General features: G+C 34.8%; 3 protein-coding genes across 7 annotated transcripts; all 3 read right to left on the reverse strand.

The window, feature by feature from the left end:
* Positions 1-471: 471 nt before the first annotated feature.
* Positions 472-2,919, reverse strand: LOC105257967 (proton-coupled folate transporter). The gene is made up of 6 exons (XM_011268942.3): positions 2,395-2,919; positions 2,067-2,327; positions 1,617-1,963; positions 1,206-1,482; positions 937-1,119; positions 472-782 (listed from the first exon to the last, which is right to left on the reverse strand). The coding sequence occupies exons 1-6, from the start codon at positions 2,477-2,479 to the stop codon at positions 547-549; spliced, it is 1,389 nt and encodes a 462-aa protein (XP_011267244.1). The 5' UTR covers positions 2,480-2,919; the 3' UTR covers positions 472-546.
* Positions 2,920-3,645: 726 nt separating this feature from the next.
* LOC105257966 lies at positions 3,646-14,872 on the reverse strand. 5 transcript variants are annotated; one of them, XM_011268935.3, is made up of 10 exons: positions 14,199-14,869; positions 11,959-12,318; positions 7,062-7,192; positions 6,757-6,914; positions 6,236-6,467; positions 5,450-5,648; positions 4,879-5,117; positions 4,691-4,790; positions 4,236-4,469; positions 3,646-3,848 (listed from the first exon to the last, which is right to left on the reverse strand). In XM_011268935.3, exons 3-10 carry the CDS (start codon positions 7,170-7,172, stop codon positions 3,733-3,735), a joined length of 1,389 nt encoding a protein of 462 aa, XP_011267237.1. In that variant the 5' UTR covers positions 7,173-7,192; positions 11,959-12,318; positions 14,199-14,869; the 3' UTR covers positions 3,646-3,732. The 5 variants fall into 5 exon arrangements, with proteins under 5 accessions (XP_011267237.1, XP_019885145.1, XP_011267238.1 ...); XM_020029586.2 differs by lacking the exon at positions 11,959-12,318 and having other exon boundaries at positions 3,646-3,835; positions 14,199-14,872; XM_011268936.3 differs by lacking the exon at positions 11,959-12,318.
* A 1,527-nt stretch (positions 14,873-16,399) lies between these two features.
* Positions 16,400-18,094, reverse strand: LOC105257965 (40S ribosomal protein S13). The gene is made up of 3 exons (XM_020029587.2): positions 17,911-18,094; positions 17,064-17,191; positions 16,400-16,778 (listed from the first exon to the last, which is right to left on the reverse strand). The coding sequence occupies exons 1-3, from the start codon at positions 17,931-17,933 to the stop codon at positions 16,474-16,476; spliced, it is 456 nt and encodes a 151-aa protein (XP_019885146.1). The 5' UTR covers positions 17,934-18,094; the 3' UTR covers positions 16,400-16,473.
* Between the last annotated feature and the right edge of the window lie 208 nt (positions 18,095-18,302).

Raw genomic sequence — 18,302 nt, forward strand, 5'->3', positions numbered from 1 at the left:
ACTCAATATTCTTTTAAACATGATATTAATTTTTACAAAATAGTATAAAAATAAATTATTTATCATTTTAATCTATATTATTAATTAATAAATGTTCTTTAAAATTTCTTTACAATTAGGTAATAGAAATTAATGATGTTCGAATAATAATAAATAAATAATCAACAGAGTATAATATTTTCTTAGATCACAGACCATGAAATAAACCATCACATTTATTTTATATGATATTGTTTCAATTGTATATAAATTCTATTTTGTATATATATATATATATATACAAAATAAAATTTATATACAATTGGAATTATATTTATATATATAACATCATATTTTTTTTATATATAAAAATATAATGTAATATATTGAAAGTATATATGATATAGAAATTCTAAATCTATATCTACGTATATCTATATATCTACATATAAAAGATATATCATATATTATTAATATATATGCTTTAAAATATTATATTTTCATTATCAGCTGATTACTTCATTTATCTTGAAATAAACATTCATATTTGATTTTGTTCAATAAATGTTAACAAGTTGAATCATTATCTTCTATTATTGGGGTGAAAGATATAATATTGCGTTTCATATATATCTGAATATATATCAATATTATAATTGTTATGACGTAAAATACTGCTGATAAAAACCACACTGGCAGAGGATACAAAGGCGGCATGTAGTGAGAATAAAGAAAAGTATATAAGGAAGCTGCAGCAAATGGTAACAGTGTCTCTAGAAATGTTGCTAGAGAGAAAACTTTCCCTGAAATAGATGTAAAAATATATTTCTTGCAAGATATTTTAATGTGATTGTGTTAAAAAAATTAATAATCATATTTGAATATATATCTATAAATATTTTTACTTTGATGTTTAATAATTATTCAATTATTAAGATTAAAAGATAAGATTTGTACCTGTATCCCTCTCAGGTACTGCTTTAGATAATATGGCACGTATCATTGGTCGAGATAAATCACCAAATATACCTACAGCTATTGATAGATACATATGCCAGGATTGCCATGTAAAAGCACACACTAAGGCAGTACAAAGAGACGATGTAACGGATATTATTGCAATTACTGCCTCTGGAAATCCTAGATATAATGTAAATGTTTTATAAATTTTTTATTAATGATCAGTAAATATAATAATATAAAATCCATAAATGTTAAAATGATACCTGTGCATCTTCGTATTACTTTAACACCAAATATCGTACCGAGGATTCCTATCACAACATTTGTAGCTACATAAATAGAGAACTGATTTACAGTCCAACCAAGTCGCGCACTCGCAAATAAATATCCGATAGCAAGAGTACCTTCAAAGGTAATTAAGAGTAATGTAAGACAAGCTATGCAGCTCCAAACTAATGTTCTATCGAATCCATCTCTTTTTCTGATACATGTATTAATAAGATCTTTCACAAGTATAAAATCAAATATGTCATAGATACCCTACAAAGATAAATAAGCAATGATTATTTACTTTATTATTTATAAAAGGAATGACATTAATTCATGCCAATTTTTAGTGCATCAAAAATATTTGCATTTGCAATTTGATTTAACAAATATTTCAAAACACTCACAGAAGTATGACTCTGTATGGTCTCTGGAATAAATAATATGTATAATGTTGCAATAGTACACAGCACAGTCGCAACACTGAACACAGCAGTATATCCATATGTTTTATATATTGTCGGACCGGACAATAATCCGACTAGCAAACCAAGAGAAATTAATGCATCTAACCAGGCCAAATGCCATGCCCGTTCATTATTATTAGTTATATCAGTGATATAACAAAATGAAGCTAACATTGATATACTTATACCACCCAGGAAACCCATAGGGATATAAGCTATTAAAAAATACCAAGGCACAACCTCCCAATTAGCCATTATAGAGAGCAGAAGATAACTTAAAGATATACCTAGAAAAATTAAATGTTAAATAAATATAAATTATATATATATATATATATATATATATATATATATATTTAACATTTAATTTAATCATGAACACGAGTATACCTATATATCCTGAAAGTATAACAGGTTTCCTTCCATATTTATCACTCCATGGTCCCAGAAACAAAGATAAGAGCGAAGGAAAAATACTTTCAACAAAGGATTTACTCATCAGAATTAAACTTGCCTGTGGTTGCACTTTTGTATCTATTCTAAGTGCCTCCTCGCTGCTACTATTATTGTGAAGTATCAGGCATTCTGTTTTGTTTATTCCCAATGTTACAATGCATGTACGGTATACTATCAGATCTGTCAAGATAGTACCTGTAAAAAATATATGTATATCAGCCATTACATCAATATAAAAGTCAATGTAAAAAGATTTGATTACTTGACATTGACATAGCGAGCACCAGTAGCATCGCAGGTGGTTGAACCAATATATAACGTCTCCATCCTGTAATAGCACAATCCATCGGTTTCTCTGTAATATTCACTTGCAAAATAATTGCTTTATGCAACAGAATGCCTGATAAAACCGTTGATGAGAGCTCATTGATATGTCTTGCAGTGGCTTTGTTTGACAACTGTATTTAGGAACTCTTGATAAACAAAATATGCTCTACATTTCTAGTTTGAATCCGTACCACTCGTTTCTTTGTCAGAACTTTGTGCGATATGTGCACATGTGCATATATACATATGTACAAATATAACTATGTTTAGAATATCCTTTCATATGTGGCATAAACACGTCAAGATTATGATTAGAATAAATGCAATCACACAATGAAAGATTTTTGCATTCGTGTATAAGCGAGGTAGTGTGATTCATATCGCAATTATCTTAAATCATTGATACATAGTATATATTTTTTTTTGCGAGATGACTGTGCGTGTTTAATATTTGATACAACTGATCAGCTGATTTACATTATGATGTCTCAGCAAAGATCCGAACCCGTTTAGCAAAGACTCAAACCTTTTTATAAAGATTCGAATGTATATTTTAAAACGTATTTTTAAATATTTATTTTTAGAAATGTATTTTTTAAAGATTTATTTATTTGAATATTTATAATTTTTAACAATCACATATCTCACGATACTTAGTTGTTCAAGAATAAACAATACAAAAAAAGCAATCAACTCGTTGATCTAATAGTAATTTATGTATATTATTAAGTTGATAAAGGAAAACATAAGTTTTTTTATTTAAAGAAAACGCAATAATGCGAACAAATTATATTTTTTCGCATTTTAAGAAATATAGAAGAGAAAAAGAAATCAACAATTTAAATATTATTAATGACTATATTAGATAGATAACTATTAGATAGAATTTTTTTTGAGCTTTGTCATGTACAAATATTTAGAGAGATACCATATTTCGTATATTAAATTTGATTATCCCGCACATTAATTATAAGACCGATTAAAATTTGAATCGAGATATGTTAATTAAATTATAGATAGTCTCTGTTTTTAGCAACATTAGTAACAGCATTATTTTATTAATAATGAATATATATGAATGTGCACTTCCAGTTTTTTAATTCTAATAATTGTTTGGTTTGTTTCGCCGCTCATGCCAAGTTTGACAATTTTTATTTGCAGGAGTAAAACAATAAACACGTATAGATGCTAGCATAAAAATATGAGTATTTATGTGGTGTATTAACAATATACAGAAAGTTTATAAGTACAAACGCCGAGATATTTCTTATATCTAATCCCACTCTCCAATATACATAGCACGCGGTGTCGGAGGTATTACGCCTCTCGTCGGGATCGGTAACCTTCCGTATATGTGGTTATACGGTGACTCGTTCCTATTATCCGAATCTGGAAGTGTAGTAACAATTATTGCTAATAAACGTGGTCATAAAGCAATCTAAAATAAAGCGATATTTTTTCAGAATAATTAGCTCCTCATATGGAAAATCACTTTTTATTAATTTAAAAGTATATTGTAACAAAGTAGAATTATATATTATTATTATTAATCTAGATTTAATGAAACGTTTATATATTATTTTTAAATATAATGTATAAAATTTAAATTTATATATTAATACTTTTACATATCCCATGTCAAAAAAAATATATTAAGCCGCGATAATAAAATTTAGTTGTATATACGGTAAAGTTAAACTTTATTAGATTAATTATTAGTTTCTAAAATTTAAATGTAGCGCAAAAATATAATTATCATAATCAATTATTGCTTACCAAGTCCGCTTTCAAAACTTCTAGCGTGATACATAATGGGTGGTCGATGGACAGGCAAATGCCCATATATTTGAGAGGATTGACTACTAGCATATGCGGCGCCCGCGTAAGACGGCGCCGGCTGTGTCCTGGGATGTCCTCGAGCAGGCAGAGGACCCATCTTACTGTGACCATTTCTCGCCATTTTAACGAAATTGGGCACACGAGCTCGTAAACCGCAATAATATGGGTCATCTGAAACATACGATAAATGATCGCACTTTATACGTAAAATTTAATAAATTACATGCAAGAGATCAGATTCATGAAATAATTAATCTTTTTTTTTTGTAAATAGAATATAAATGTCTTTGCAGGAAAAAATTTAAAGTTTACATAGTAAGTTTTAAATATATTTTTTTAACATAATCATCTATCAAATCTCTTATAGACATATATAAAATATTATTTCTCACCATATTTTTTTCTATCGTCGTGTTTATTTCGCTTTTCCTCATTCATCATAGGATGCTTTATCGCTCTGCTATAATCATCTTCTATATCATCATAATCAGGCTGAAACAATAATGACATGATAATCTTTTTCAATGTATAACAGTATAATAACTTTAATATTTTCCTAAAATTCATTTTGAATATTTACCTTTGGGATACCGTGGCCGTAGAGATTTTCTCGAGGGGGCAATTTCGGCGGTCTTTCTGCGCGTCGATGTTGATAACTCGTCGATTGCATATAGATTTGTTCTCGCGAGTCTCTATCTGCCGGTATTAATTCGCTAGGACCTATAGACGACGACACGCCGGCCACGCTATAAGGATCTTCATCGGGGATTGGTATTCTAGGTCTATTTTTTATATCTACCGGCCTTTGCAATGCTAAAACTAAAATAGAACAAAGTAATAATACATTAAACATATCCTTTATTAATTTTCCTTTTCATTTTTCAAGAAATTATATAATATCAATATTAAATCATATATTAAAAATGAAAACAGAGAATACATCATACTCCGATTGACACATCTTTGAGATAAAATGCTTTTAAAATATTATTTGAAAAATTGAAGAAGCATGACAATTATTCTTTAATTGATTTTAACGTGGGATTATAATATAGGACTTAGTTGAAAAAATATTGAATGTTATTTGTGCGAATGCTATGTGCTTATACAAAAGTTGTAGCATTTAATATACGTCATGCACGCTTTCTCACCTGGCGGCAGCTTTGACTTGAGCATGTCCAGTCCGACTACATTGACGATGAGTACCCATACGGGACATTGCAGTAAGTCGGCCTCTGTTCTCACGAATATGATGGCGCTCAGACATTGCATCTCCAATCGTCGCCTGTCTGGATAAGCTCTTCGCGTTTCCCGTGACAGATTCGTTTGGAATTTATTCATGTCGAACAACTGAAACAAGAAATGACAATGTGTGTCCAATGCGTCATGTAGCGTTCCGCGATATTAAAGGGAAAGTGTAGTTGCGTCATCTTATAGCATTAATATTTTTTTAGAGAACGAAAGACATGAAAGCATATTATCGATAAAGAAAATGTGGAATAAACAAATGGAAATGGAGATTTTTAATCTACATAAAGAAGAATGATTGTTTGCTTTGGATTGTGTTAAATGACGGAACTTTTCGCTCTCCTTCGTACCGAGCATGTGGTATATGATTTCCTGACGATAAAGAGATTTAAACGCTTCTTATTATACGGTTCGGTTGCTCGATTTGCAACTTTAATTAGAAAGGCAATAGTTTCTCTATCAACATGTATTCTCACAAGTATCATGATAAAACCAACACGAAAATGTGTGTGAGGAAAACGCGGTGCTTGTTATTTTTTTTCTTTTTTTTTTATTGAAAGAAGTAGGTAGCTAATTAAAACTACACTCCACGTGATTGACCCATTTTGATGCTTTCGCCGATAAATATTTCACGAAGGAGATCCAACACACACGGATGGTTCAGAAACCATGAAATTCATGTCTCTCACCTTTCCGGGTTTTTCATGTTCGAGCGCGCCTTGCGAATTACGTATGATCTCCGGACCGATTGCGTTGTCCTCTTGATTCGTCGACTTGACATACACGTTATTCTTACATAATCTTTTGATGAGTATATTGCCTTGCTCATCCATTTTTATTTTAACTCCTTGATTTATGTGACGTTTGGCCTCCTCCGTTTTCGAATCTCGCATGGGATTATCAAATCCACAAAGTCCTATCCTATAAATTAATATGCCGGAATTATAATTCGTGAGATTTTAAATATAAATTATTTGTATGTGTCTCGCTATGTGTTATTTTATCTTTATGCAAAATTTAATAGTAGAAAGTATTTATATCAGCTATTCATGAAGTTTTCGAATTCCGTAATTTAAAATAGGCCAGTAAGATTTCTGATTTTCGAGAAACGATTTCAAATACATATTTATTGCATATTTATAAAAAATCATGAAACCATATAAAATATAAAATAAATAATTTTGGTACTTTAAATTCACATTACACGTACCTGAAGCCATCAAATCCGTCATTCGAACCATTTATCGTGAGAACAGGTGCTCTAGCGTACGCTTTCGCAACCCGTCTATTTCTCTCGAAGACGATGACTTTCGCCCAAATTTCGTCATCTATTTGATTCCATTTATCTAAAACTTCTTGTATATGATCCTACGAATATAAAAGACCATACTATAATATTGCTGTTTCATAGATATATTAGTGAACTATATTGTTAAATAACATTTTATTGTAAGATTTTATTTATTTTTAAATAAAAATTCACAAGTTTATTATGTATTGTGATTGAAAATTTACCTTGTATAATTTATCCAAATTATACCATACATCCTCCTCGTCTTGTTCTTCGTATTGCGATTCCACGAGATTATCTCGCGAGCGCGAAAGTATCTTCCGCCTCGATACCATTTTGTGACCTGGTATTCAATCTGAAAGCAGACGTAAAGAGAAAACAATCTTTATCATAATTCCTTCAAAACATTTACGTCGAAGAAAATTTCTAATTTATCAAGAAATTCAGAAGAAAAGTTATCAAGAAATGGATAATGAAAATCATCGTTTATAATTATCTATCAAAATTATATAATGAATCTCTTGCTCTCACTCGTAAAAGTATTATTATAAATCGCTTTGCTTTTCATCGTATCATTAATTTATACATATTTAAAAATTAAAAAATTGATCAGGAATTTTGATATCCGAAGGAAAGAAAGAAGGACATTACTATTCGACAAGTATACTTCTTCCTCTCATTATTCATGACATCGCGTCTCTCATAATTTTCTCATTTTTCTCGCAAACAAACGGGATAGGCTTTATGCGAAAGCGCGACTATATCTGCATAACGAATGTCGCGGTGCATTCCACAGGACAGACATTTAACGCGACGTAAACCAAAAAGGACTCGGTGTCCTGAGCGAGCTCAAGCGCTTGAAAATTCAACACGGGATATCAGGCTATTCTGCCATTCTGCCAACTCATTCTCACCGCAGATAGCACAAGACGTTCTTCGAGTGGCGAGGGTGAAAAAAAATCGCTGGCGCGATTTACGGCACATATTTGCGCGGCTTGCTCATAACGTAATCCGCAGCACGCACGTGGTGGGCGGAAACTTAAATCCGGCTTCGCCGACGTGATGTCATTTCAACTGATCTTCGCAGAATCTCAGAATACACGCCATTTCACTATTTTCTCCAGCGTTCATTCTTCCATAACGGACTTCCATATATATCTTACCACAATGTTTACAGTATATTTTGAAAAGAGGAAGATAATATTCTCAAGTCACGCATGCATGCACACATACACACATATAGTGCATCATTCTTATACATTAATGGACATTCTTATATTATTACAAAAACTACATATCTATATCATTTATCCTTGTAATAAAAATATAAATATATACAATTAAATATATATATATATATATATATATATATAAAATATATAAAATATATAAAATATATAAAGAGTATATAATATACGATATGTATTTTTTTATTTGCAATAAACGTCGAAAAAATTAAGCTTTCATATTATCGCTGTAAACATGTCTATAAATGATATCAAGAATTGTTTGTTTCATGGAACCTTGATTGACAGCCGATCGCTACATGAATAGAATTCTCATTAGTATCGACACTTTTAATTTTGTAAGACATTGCAAAATCGACGATTTTGACATCAGTGATACTTGATTTCGACCAATCAAGAGAACGTGTCTAATTTACAAAACATCACGTGTGTGTTTTCTTCGTCCTAATTAATTATATCGGAAATTATATCGCCGTAGGCATCTTGTTCGGAAAAATCAGGAAACGAGCTTGCCACTCCCTCGAATGTAAAAAAAAACAACAAAATTATGCGAAAGCGGACAAAACAGATTCAACGGAGCGATAGCGCAGGTGGAGTAGTACGCTTGATTTACCACGAGCTTCGTGAAAGTGTTGTTATTAAACGCATCGGTATCGGTTGGCTATGACTGACATCCGAATTGGCTTTCACGCGACTACTCTTTTGCGCAGAATATCTTATTTATGGCTGTATATCAATGAAGAAAAAATAATATTCTCGAAAGAGATCCGTTAGTATAACATGCGCGATTCATTTCTCTCCACTCTTTTATCACGCAAAATATACATATATCTCCTATACTATATTTTCTTATTGCATAAATTAAAATCTAAACTAAATCGAAGTGCTCATTCACAAGAACCATTAGATTTTCACAAATAAATATTTGAAAAAAAAATACATATATTATTTACTAAGGCATACATATATAATTATTTCTAGAAGAGCTTGGTAACTTTCTCTAATAATGTCTAGTATTTAAAAAGAAGAACTTGAAATATGCTTTGAAAATGAGCTCTTCAATTATATAATTTATTCTATTTAAATTTCCATCTACTTTCTTCACAATAAATAATAATGAAGTATAACTTAATTAAGAGTAACTTAACTATACGCGTACACACCTAGATATCGGATTATTTTCGACATATCTGCACCGATGAAACGTATATGATTGAGACTCGTTTCGCACTGCGCGACGTTATTCCTCGATGTAAGTCAATACCGTGTACCGCTATTTAATTGTTACTTTAAGTATTCAACGCGTCTCGAAACAGAGCCTCGTATGGGTCGAGGCGCGTCCGCGGGTACCGTAATATCGCTTAAGTAGTTGCGGCACGAATCGATGTCTCCGTGTTAAATCCCCGAAAGCGCTGTCGCCATCGTGATGTCGCGAGATCGAATTCCGATCACCTGGCTCACAAACTTGTGGAATTTTGCGCGCCAAGGCGACAATCGGTCGATGTCTCATCGGAAAAAGACGTGTGACAAAAAACCGGCAGAAAAAAAATCATCAACGCGAATACTCAACCCGCAGTGAGATAAAGTGGCGAATGTCGCTGGAGAGGAGAGGTGTAAGTCGGAAAGTTAAACAGTTGCCTAAATTGTATTAACGGTAAAAAAAGAGCTGTTCTTTGACTTTGATTTGAAGAATCAGGCTATCAATCAAGATATCCTTTAAAATTATACAAATTATTTTAATATAATGTTTTCTCACATTTTCAAATTTCTAGAGAGTTTCAGATACTCCATCTCATTCTTTGTATTCTAAACGAATAAGTTTTAATTATCAAATACTCGGTTAATCGGTTCTCCACAAGAGAGTATCAGAATTCTAGTAAGGTAAACGTTTCTTACAGCAATATCGAAGATAAGAAGAAATAATTGGCGTAATGATGCAACATTTACGTAAGCGATCGTTCTTCGCGACGATGGCTACGGTAAAATTCCCCCTTTATTTATGAAAGAGAGCAAGATGTTCTCCCTTACATACTCGGGGAAAGAATTGGAAATATATTCTCGGAGAGAGAATATATAGAATCCACGAAATCTCTGACTCACAAGCGCTTTTCTATTCTTCGACGATGATTTCGCAACGTTCTCCACGTAGTAGGTGCCTCATGACGCTTGTCCATTATCTCACCGCGGGGCACAGAGTTGCGTCCGAGCTCGCCATCTGCTTCGCGATTATGCGCACACGTACGCATACATCTCCTCAGGACGGGATCTTGTAATGGGATTTTTCATCCAGGATTAGCATGTGTATCGAGGAAAAGAAAAGAGGAAAAATCTCCTCCCGAAATCGGGTCTCCGGGTCACACTGCGTCGCGAGAACCACTATGCGGCGCAGGCGAAAGAAACGTCACACGACCGATTCTTGCCTGTGGCGAACGAACGCCCGGCCGCCACCAGAATTTCCCTGAAACTGCTTTCACTTCTCCGAAGAATGCGAAGGCTGTTGTATACGACCAACGGCGGCGTCTAGCATGGCCTGGCCTGGAGTGTACACCGAGAAAGATCCCCACCTTTTGTACGAGAGATCGGCGGTGTAGCTCACTCTCTCGATGTGGTGCTTGTACTCGCGGACATACACATACATGCATAACATTCGCACGCTCTTTTTCTCCTTTTTGCCTCTTTCCTTTTTTCTCTTTTCTCGACGAATATTTTACCGTGTCTCTTGGTCTCTCTTTCTCGTTTCTTTGCGATTCTCTTCACTTTTCAACTTCTGTCTTCACGTACCTCTCTGTCTTTGTTGCAGACGATATCATGAATATGTCTTCTCTTAAGAGATTTTATCCATCTTATCGATTCTCCTTTTTTTTCGATTTCCTTAATTTTTTACATTCTGTTGCATTTACTCTCTTCATAAATTTTCATCACCTCTTTGCTTTTTATTGCGATTCCTTTCACTTTTCAACACTGTCTTCATATAGCTCTTTATATTTATTATATACATGTGTGTGTGTGTGTGTGTGTTGTGTGTGTATATATATATATATATATATATATTATATATATTATTATATATATTAGATATATGAACATTAAGAAAAATAAAGTTACAAATGAGAAAGTATTTTCTAATTTGTAATTTTATTTTTTATTAGTCTTCATATATCTAATTTTCTGTCATTCATTGGCGACACGCTTTCTCTGCCCTCGCTATTTAACATCTGATTAAAGACTAGTTTTCTTAATCGTTTTTTTCACCTTATCTATCATATCCTATCTTTCTTATAATCCCTTCTTCAATTTACAGCGAAAAGAAGTGGAATCTTTGTCACCTGTGTGAATCTAATTCACCTATTCACCCTGTTATTTTCTTTGATAATTCTGTTAACATTTCTTTTTACACCCTCCTCTCTTTCTTTCATTCGCCATTCTACCACGCACTACCTACTCGTTCGCACATTCGCTCATTCTCTCTCTCTCTCTCTCTCGCTCATGTCCATATCGCTTTCGCGCTCCTTTTTCTTTCTCTCTCCCTCCTTACTCTTTCGCAAAGTCTCAGTCAACTCGCCAAGTGACTTCGATGAGTGCAACAGCGAGATTTCAAGCAGTAGAAGGGAACTGGTTATACTCGGCCGCGCGGTGCAGCGGTCAAGCATTTACGCACACACCCTTTGCGGAGATAACCCCGCGACGGGGGCCATCGCGAAATACTCTCTTACGCATTTAAAACACAACAAAACTACGATTGAACGAAAGCGAGAATTAAACGAGGATGCGAGGACGGTAAATCGCAATTATCACGATTCGCACGCCGCGATGCTAAAACATGTCGATTATTCCTCTTTACGATTATCGCGCGCCATAAATCTGCGAAACTTACGCTGATAACGTCGATAGGATCTGATATCCTCGCCTAATTTACGTAGCGATAAGCTTATCGAAATTGTCGATGAAGAAGATTCGTTCCCTTTTTTCGTCGTCGTATGATGAAAAGCAGCGCTCGACTATCACTTTCCGTGACTATACTTTCTTGTGAGACTCCCTTGGGGAAAACCCATGACCAGTCATTCGTATAATAAGATCCTTCTGTTTTAATAGTCCCGTTGATGAACGATGACACGAACAGCTCTCCCTCTAATATTGGCCACAAATTTCTTAAATCCTCCAGTGTCTTGATTATCGGTGTCCCATATGAGAGACATACGTAATCCTTTCGTCCAATCTTGTTTCTGATATGTATCTACAAACGGTATTAAAAATATCTGAGCATTCTAATAATATTATATAGAAAAAATAAGTTCTCTACTTTGACATAGATTCAATTAAATTAAAATTGTAACATTTTCGGACTGGAAATATATTTTTATACGCGAGTGGGACTTTCGCGCGAGGATCATAACGTCATTAATCGGATCTCTTAGTCGCAAATCTTGTTAAATCAACCCTTCATCATCGACGCCAACAAATTTAAATTCGACGATCCAATAAAAACGAGCGGTCGCTCCGAACGCGCGTTCACCGCGTTGTTTCCTTGGCCTATATAGTCAGCCGGGGCCGAACGAGAAAAGAAATTGTAGACATGGTCCGTGGTACCGCCAACAGGGTAAACATCCAGCGACCGAGGGATACGTCGAGCGTGAAGGCGGGTTCCAGCGCGTTTAGAGCTGGTATGTTTCTTGGCGTTCGATAGAAAGCAAGGAATCCGTTGTGCCGCGGAAGCGAGCGAGCGCAGCTTGCGCGAAAGTCAATCTCGCAATCATCGACGTGGCGCGACGCGAAACTCGAAACCGGTATAAAGTCGACAAGATTAATTTCGGTAAATTATATGGGTACTTTCGATTCGCTTTTAATTTCCACATGGTATGTGATTACGCGCTAAAAAAAGATTCACCCTTTTTCACGTTTTGCACATTCATGGGGAAATATGATTATTGGTCCACCCAAATGCGTGACCTCAGCAAAATTATACCGGTTTCCTTCCCTGCCGATACCCGTTTTCGCGATCCCGCTCGCCGCGGGATTCCCCCAGGACCGGATCTTTCATCTCTCGAAAACATTACGATATATATTGTGTTTCTGCTTTTTATCTCTATATAATGTAAAAGTTATTAAGACGTTAATTACAGTCGTTAATTTTAGTGTTTATGGACCCACATTTTAGCTATTAGGTCTAGGATATTAAACAATTTTTTATATCTTGAAATGTGTGTATCTGTATTAGAATTTAAGACCAATGGCGCTCGTCGTCCAAGACTCTCCCTCGAGCGTCGCCTCGTGCAGCACGATTACCGAAAGAGAAAAGGCGAGCACAAGAACGCGGTGAGGGGGAAATTGTTACAACATCGCATCGCGGTCGCGGCCCGCGAAACGCTACGCTCTCGCACGAAAACGATACCAACGGCAGAAATTTCGCGGCTCACGCTCGCGAAAAGCCAGCGAGGCCGCTTTCCCGACCGACAAGCTCGGCGCTGGTAACGAATTGCGAGAGAGAGAGAAAGAGAGAGAAAATGCAACGTCAAATCAAACATACATTCATACGTATAAAAAAAAATAAATGCAATGCATTGTTAAATTTTGCGAGCATGCGATCAGTTGTGATTGATACAAGCTGAAGAAGACTCGTGTTTGCAACTAGCTCGTAGATGACTTTGCGAACTATATCGCCATTCAAGCAATGCGCGAACAAAACTCACTTTCACGTCGCTCGCTCGCTCGCCTCCTGATCGTTCTCCTTCTTCGCGTCTTTTAGCAGGAATGTATTGCACGTAAGCAAATGTCGCGCTCGCTTGCAGCGAGTTCCATAATGTCCACTGTCATTAAAGTTTTATCTCCACGTATCATCGCGCGCGATATACATTATTTACATACATTTGTATCTTGACTTATATATGTATCTTATGTCTCTAATATTCCCGCTTATATTCCTATATTATTATTATAAAATATATTTTAGATCTTCGCGGAAATTGCGATCGCATTCCGCTGGGAGGGGGATACCACCCCCGCGTTGCAGCGAGGTCGCCGCGTCCCCGTCAAAACTCCCTTTCTCTCTGCTGTCAGTCCCCATATGTTGCGCACGTTTCCCGAATTGCGCGCGATTCCGCGGGTTCCTCTACGTACCTCTCGAGTGATAGCACCTGGTGAACACGGCACGGAGCCGCGACCGCCTCCTCTTCCGTTGTCTTCAATACGGTTCACAAATAAACTCGAGATAGGCACTCGCGCTCGTCACTGCGCTCTCTCCTATCCATAATCGGCGAAAGTCGCGTCGACGCGGCCGTGTGTGGCGATCCGTCGTCCGAAATACTCGACGACACTCGACGGACGCTATCATCGGCAACGGCGAACAACGACTCCGGATGATCCTTAGCCGGTGACGGCGGCTGATCGCGATTAAACGCGGTGCGCGCCCTTAATTTGGCCGTAGCCCGAAAGCCTCCTTTTCGCGCGACGTATCGCCGTTCACTGCTTCGCCGCCACCGTCGTGGACCGCCGCAGCAGACCTTGCATCGCCTCGCACCGCCGCGAGTGAGAGTCAGCCAGGACGTTCACCATCTCCGCGAATCGCGCGCGCGAGCGCATGCGCGCGTGCCACCCCCTGCTGTCTACCTTCACCGCTGATGACGTCAAAAATAGGACAAGGAGCTGGTGGCCTTTGCTACAAGGCGCGGCGCGAAGAAGGGAAGAGGAGGAGGGGCCACTGAACTGTCCCTCGATGTCTTCTGTCCGGACCTCGCCTCTCCTTATCTCCGTCTTTTTCCCGCCGCCTCCGTCCTTAGCGAACTCCCGACAGGGCCGGAGGCGGCAAGCGGTTTAGCGATGAGGAAGGGAATGGATATGCGTGGAGAAAAAGCTGGAAGGAGATAATACATATGTATGAAAGTTCGATGGCCAGTGCTCTTGTAGCTTAATCTTTATTGTATTTACTTATACTTAAATAAAATACTTAAATATATAATAATGCGTAATTTTGAAATACAAATATTTATAAATAATAAAATCTTATACATATGTGAAAAGTTAAAAAGCAATGTTTGGAATGCTTAATTCATATACATATGTATCTAAAAAACATGAGAAAGTAAGTCTTAATAAATAAATGAAAATAAAGAAATAATAATTGTAATTAAAATAAACTTTTTTCTTAAATCTTTGAAAATTTTCGCAAAAATAATTTTCGAATTAAACCAATTACATTATGCATTTTACACACATGACAGCAGACTTATATTCTGCAAAAGGTCCTATATTGGTTTTCGCGGACGCACTATCACTTCTTAATATCCCCACTTCCTTTCTTTTTTTATCTTCGACCGCGCTGCGAATTTATGGTACCGTACGAGGGTGTATGTACGATGATAACAGATAAATTTAATTCTTGAGAAAGATCCTTAAAGCTGGACTCACGATAAATGTAAGGTCATCGAGACGAATCTGGAGAATTACTCTCGCTCTTTTTATTAAGCGTTCTTTGTCCGACATCTCAGGAATGCGGGAGTATATGTCCGTGTCCACTCCGTCAATTAAAAAGTATATCTATTTTCATTGCTTTGCTAAGAATAGATCCGGTGATAACAGCATCACATAAGCATTAATTCGAAATTTGTCGCTGTCGCAACCTTTAAAAAATCAATAAATTAAGATAAAAGAAATCGAATTTCCTTGTATACATATATGCAGCATAATTTAGAAGAAAATTAATTTACTTTAATGATCCTTCACGCGTGCGAGAGAAAGTATTAAAATAAATGCATATAAACTAACTCGTGATAAATATAAAAGCTTGGTTTTTAAAATTCAAAAACTCTAAAAAAAATTGATTAATTTCTCCAATTTGCTCATTTTTTTCACAAAGTGATTATATTGCAATTGATCGTGTTAATGAAACATATATTCTTTATTATTTATTTCCTCACGCACTTGGTACGAAAATCAATAACGTGAAGGACCACATATTATTCTTAAATATAATATTTAAGAATATTGTAATATTGCCCTATAAATAAAATTTTAACGTTTTTTCTTTTATCATTTGCAAAATATGCATTATTGTACATTTATTATTAAATGTTTTGCAATTGACAAAGAAATGTCATGATTTAACACGAACTAATATATTATCAAATATATTTTTTTATATAACTTCTGCTTAAAACAGACACTGTATTAATCAAATTAATAAATTTATCAAATTTACACTTTATATATACGTTTCTAAAGAAATTAGAAATTTTTTCTGTAGTTTAATTAAAACTACATCAACTTTATTTTATAATTTTCATACCAATTGTTATATATAAATAAAATATTAACATTAACACTTACAGATTATGGAAAAGCAGGTCAGTGTTTTCCAAAGTTTTATTGAAATATAAGTAAATACAATAAACAGAGCTTAGGCTACAAGAGCACTAGCCGTCGAACTTTCATATTTCCAATTCGGCGGCAGAGATCCTTTCGCTTTGTAATAACGTGCTAGCCTGTGAATTCTCGACTCGACGAGAATCAAACGGAATTTGCTATCCTTATCTTTACGATTTCGCTCCAAATGTTTACGAACAGCAACTGCCTTTTTGATCAAATAATATAAATCTTCTGGTAGATCTGGAGCCAAGCCAATGCTTTTTACTATGCGCAGAATCTTGTTTCCTGTACGGAATCGCACTTGAGCCACACCATGCGAGTCACGAAGTATGACACCTGCAAACATAATTTTATTTATTTTTTTAATTTAATAATTTAATTTCAATAATCTATAAGTGTCTGTGGTTACCTATTATGAACTGATAAGTTATCATATTCATATCAAAAACCACTGAATTATAATCTTGCAAACTTATTTTGTTAAAGAGGTCAAATTCAGTAGAATTTAAGATCTCTCGAATAGTTTGCTCTTGCATAATTAATAATCTATGTTGTATCTTGCCAAATTAATAAGACAAATATATCTTTCATTAAATAATATAAATATGTTATTAATATTACCAATTTGAGAAGGGGTGTGTCCTTTTTTTGCTAGTTTATAGATAAGTTCTTTGCAGTCTTCTGGTGTCAGTTTCAACCAGGTTGGTACACTTCGTCGATAAGGAAGCGCAGACTGGGATATACCCTTTCTAAGAAAAGAAAAATATATTATTTTTAATTAATTTAATTCAGCACATAGATATTTTTCATTTAGCTATGTCATAATAAACTATTTTTCTTTTTTAAACTAAGTATTTTTAATATCAATGTAATATATAAGACATTAGGGATGATGTTTTTCTCATAAATTTTAGGAAAGAGGGAAAAATAAAGATAATAAAGATTGAAAATGTTTATCATTTTTCTTCTTTCTTATAAGATTTAAGAGATTTATACATAATGATATGTGTATGTATATACAACAATATGATACATCCATCTAATTTAATTTAAAATCAATGTTTGTATATTGTTATTAATAAAAAAAAGTAACTTTTCAAATCTTATGCTGCCAAATAAATATCGGATGCCATAATACACTACCACATACAAGCATCATTATCATTATTATACACATACATGAAAATTAGGTATTCTTAAAAACCGGCATACTTGGTCCAAGTTATATTGCTTCGAGAAACTCAAATTATTAAAAATACGACGATTACGTATAATATAGCTGATAAATTGAAGAATAAAATTTTACTTTAGCGCGAAAGGCGGAAAATGAAGTCAGAAACACATGGTCGCCGAAACGTGGGCCACGTTTCGACGCGATGACGCCATTCAAACTTTCGCATCGCAGCAAAATTCGCAAGAATAATGTCGGGAATAAACAATTTTAGCAACAAAATAAACATATCGTTACCCATGCGAGTGCATACGACCCATTTTGATAGATTTTCTCAACCAGCAACGACGTCCACAGGAAGAGAAGAGAAAAAGGGATGGCGAAAAAGACAGTAACGCCCTCCACGAATAAAGATTTTATCCATATATAATATATTTATGTAGTTGGCATAGTCATATGCACGAAATATATAGGAGGTAATCAACCAATCACGGTCCCTAAAATAACAGACTAGATCCGATAGCCAATAACAGACGTTGATTCATAGAAAAAAATGCATTACTATTTCTAGTAAAAAACATACATTCATAGGATGTCATATGATTGGCTGTCAAATAGAAAAATTTTCAGGATTTAAAAAAATTGTTTTGATAGCCAATTGCGTGACACCGTATTTTCTTGCTAAAAAA

Source organism: Camponotus floridanus, unplaced genomic scaffold, assembly GCF_003227725.1.
Source record: "Camponotus floridanus strain SB8 unplaced genomic scaffold, Cflo_v7.5 scaffold100, whole genome shotgun sequence".
NCBI classification, from domain to species: Eukaryota; Metazoa; Arthropoda; class Insecta; order Hymenoptera; family Formicidae; genus Camponotus; species Camponotus floridanus.